This window comes from Pediculus humanus, genomic scaffold (assembly GCF_000006295.1).
Source record: "Pediculus humanus corporis 1103172107582 genomic scaffold, whole genome shotgun sequence".
NCBI lineage: Eukaryota > Metazoa > Arthropoda > Insecta > Psocodea > Pediculidae > Pediculus > Pediculus humanus.
This window is the reverse complement of record NW_002987196.1, coordinates 217,039-219,520: the sequence shown is the minus strand read 5'-3', so window position 1 is coordinate 219,520 and position 2,482 is coordinate 217,039. Positions and strand designations below refer to the sequence as shown.

Genomic DNA, 2,482 nt, shown 5'->3' with positions numbered 1-2,482 from the left:
CCAAAAATTTTTTTGACAAAAAAAAAAAAATCGTCGGCGGCGGTGATGGCGGTTGTGGAATTTTCCAAAACGAATAGAAAAAGAAATTTCGTTTTTTTTCAAGTGCACACGAATATAATAAAAAAAAAAACGGAAACGGAAAATCGCAAACACTCGAATGAAAAAAAAAAAAAACGTCATTTTGAAATTGTTGTTTCCGACCTCGATGACGTAACATAGTGACGAATTACTACTATTCTTGTATTATTATTATTATTTGAATTAAGGATTTTTCTTTTTTGGAGAATAAGAAAGAAATTTTTTCTTTTATATATAAAACCAAAAAAGAAGTAGTAAAAGAGAGAAGAGAGAGAGAGAGAGAAAAAAAGCAAACAATAAAATGAAAAATAATGGCTTCCATAAAGATTCAAAAAAAAAAAATAATAAAAAAATAAACACAATAAAATAAAATAAAATGGAAGGGAACGGAAAGAAAAAAAAAATTTTTTTTTTTATATTAAAATGGATTGTTATATACTATCATTTTGCCCTCTTCAACTTTACCCTCCATTTTGATTTAGTTAGTTTATATATTTTTTTTGTTTTTTTTTTTTTACCGATAAAACATAAATATTTTATATTATATGTATACATACATGCTTATTTTTATATCACTCATTCATTCATTCATCGATCGGGGGAGTGAGTGAGAGGGCCCAAACAACGTGGCAGCAGAATTTTTCCCCCGGTTCGTCTTCTGCCACGATTCTTCTTACTATCGCTTAAACAAGCATTATGTAAATATGTATGCATACGTGCGAAGTATAAAATCAAATTTTTTTATTAACTCGTACATAAAAAGTCGAAATTTAAACGCGACACACACACACACTCGAAAAAATTTTTTAAACGTCGTGGCCGCCATTTTGTTCACGGATGAAAGAATAAAAAATTATTATCATTATTATTATTATTATTATTATTATCACCATTAAACACGACAAGGCTACTTGTCGGGGTTTTTTAAGTATTTATCCGAGGTTTCTACCCGATTCCTTAGGGACAAATACTCGAATTTCGGTGGTGCCACTTATTATAAGATAGCACCACATCAATTCTTGAAGGTCTTCCTGAGTCCGTCTTTTTCGATGGGAACGATTTGTCTCCTGAACTGGGCTCCGGTGACTAACATCTTTGGAGTGGCCAGGATCAGAAGCAGTGAAAATTCACATTCTCGTCGAGCTGCCTCAGGTCGACAGTAGAACAAGATTTGTTTTTGGTTCTTACTTTGTCTTGTTCTCATTTTTTTTTTTTTTTTTTTTTTTTTTTTTTTTTTGCTCTTTTTAAGCCAACGGCACGTGGCGTTCTCAAACGGTCACCCATCCAAGTTTGCACCACGCCCGATGCTGCTTAACTTCGGTGATCGTACGGGAACCGGTGTGTCCAGCATGCTATGGCCGTTGGCTTTTTATTATTATTATTATTATAAAGTTTTTTTTTCGTCAAAAAGTTACGAAAAATTTGCGGTTTAGAATTTTTTTTTTTAAGTTCTGAGAGAATTTAACGTCTTTCAAGTTTTCGTACGTCAGTTTAAATTTATATAACATAAATGTCGTATGTGTACATATATATTCCCGACTTTTGATTCTCCAGAAATTCGATCGATTCGTCCAGAAAAAGAATTATTCTGGAGAAATCGAATTTCACGAAAATTATTACACGGAAATTTTGAGAGAAACGTCCGAAATTTCTTCACGATAATTATAATTTGTGTAATTATTTGTTTATATTATTATTATTATTATTATTATTGTTATTTAATGAATAAACGCAAGGGTTGTCCTGGAGAAAATATTGTAAAATTTGTAAATTAATACCGAGATGAAAATGAAACCTGGGAAAAAAACTGGAGAGGAAAAAAAAGAAAAAAATTTACTGAAACAACATTTAAATGCAAACCAAAATCGAAACTTGGTAAAAAAAAAATTATTGATTCCAGGTAATTTCTGGAGAATTTTGTACTGGAGAACGACACGTGATACTGCACGTTATTAAAAAAAAAAGTGTACCAGGAAACAAACGACAAACGCGAGTCACGTGCGAGTTTTGGAACGCAGATTGAAAAAAGTTAAAAAATTTTTTTTTTTTCCGTTTGTTTTTTTGCGGTAAAAGTTTTCGTTTGTTTGTTGCGACAAAACTTTCCGCTTGTTTGTTTGTTTGTTTGTTCGTTCGTTTGTTTTTATTTATTTTTCTTATTGGGAAAATTTATTTATAAAAAAATACAAAAGACGATAACATTACACGACAATCAAATACTTTATTTATTGGTTTTCCTTTTTTTTCCCACCCCCCTTCTCTTCCCCCTCTTCTCCCCTTTCCAGGAACGTTACAAACGAATGTGAAAGGTTTAACTGTAAAGAAATAATAATAATAATACAAACAATTACGATGATAACAATGATACTGGAGAAAGAATGAAAAAAAAAAGATTAAGAACAAATAA

At 30.9% G+C, this 2,482-nt stretch overlaps 1 protein-coding gene across 1 annotated transcript; it reads left to right on the top strand.

Annotated features, from left to right (window-relative positions):
* Window positions 1-1,866: 1,866 nt before the first annotated feature.
* On the top strand, window positions 1,867-2,101 carry Phum_PHUM225260 (uncharacterized protein; the record flags this gene model as incomplete). Its single annotated transcript, XM_002425828.1, has 2 exons — window positions 1,867-1,953; window positions 1,979-2,101. The coding sequence occupies 2 exons, from the start codon at window positions 1,867-1,869 to the stop codon at window positions 2,099-2,101; spliced, it is 210 nt and encodes a 69-aa protein (XP_002425873.1).
* Window positions 2,102-2,482: the final 381 nt, after the last annotated feature.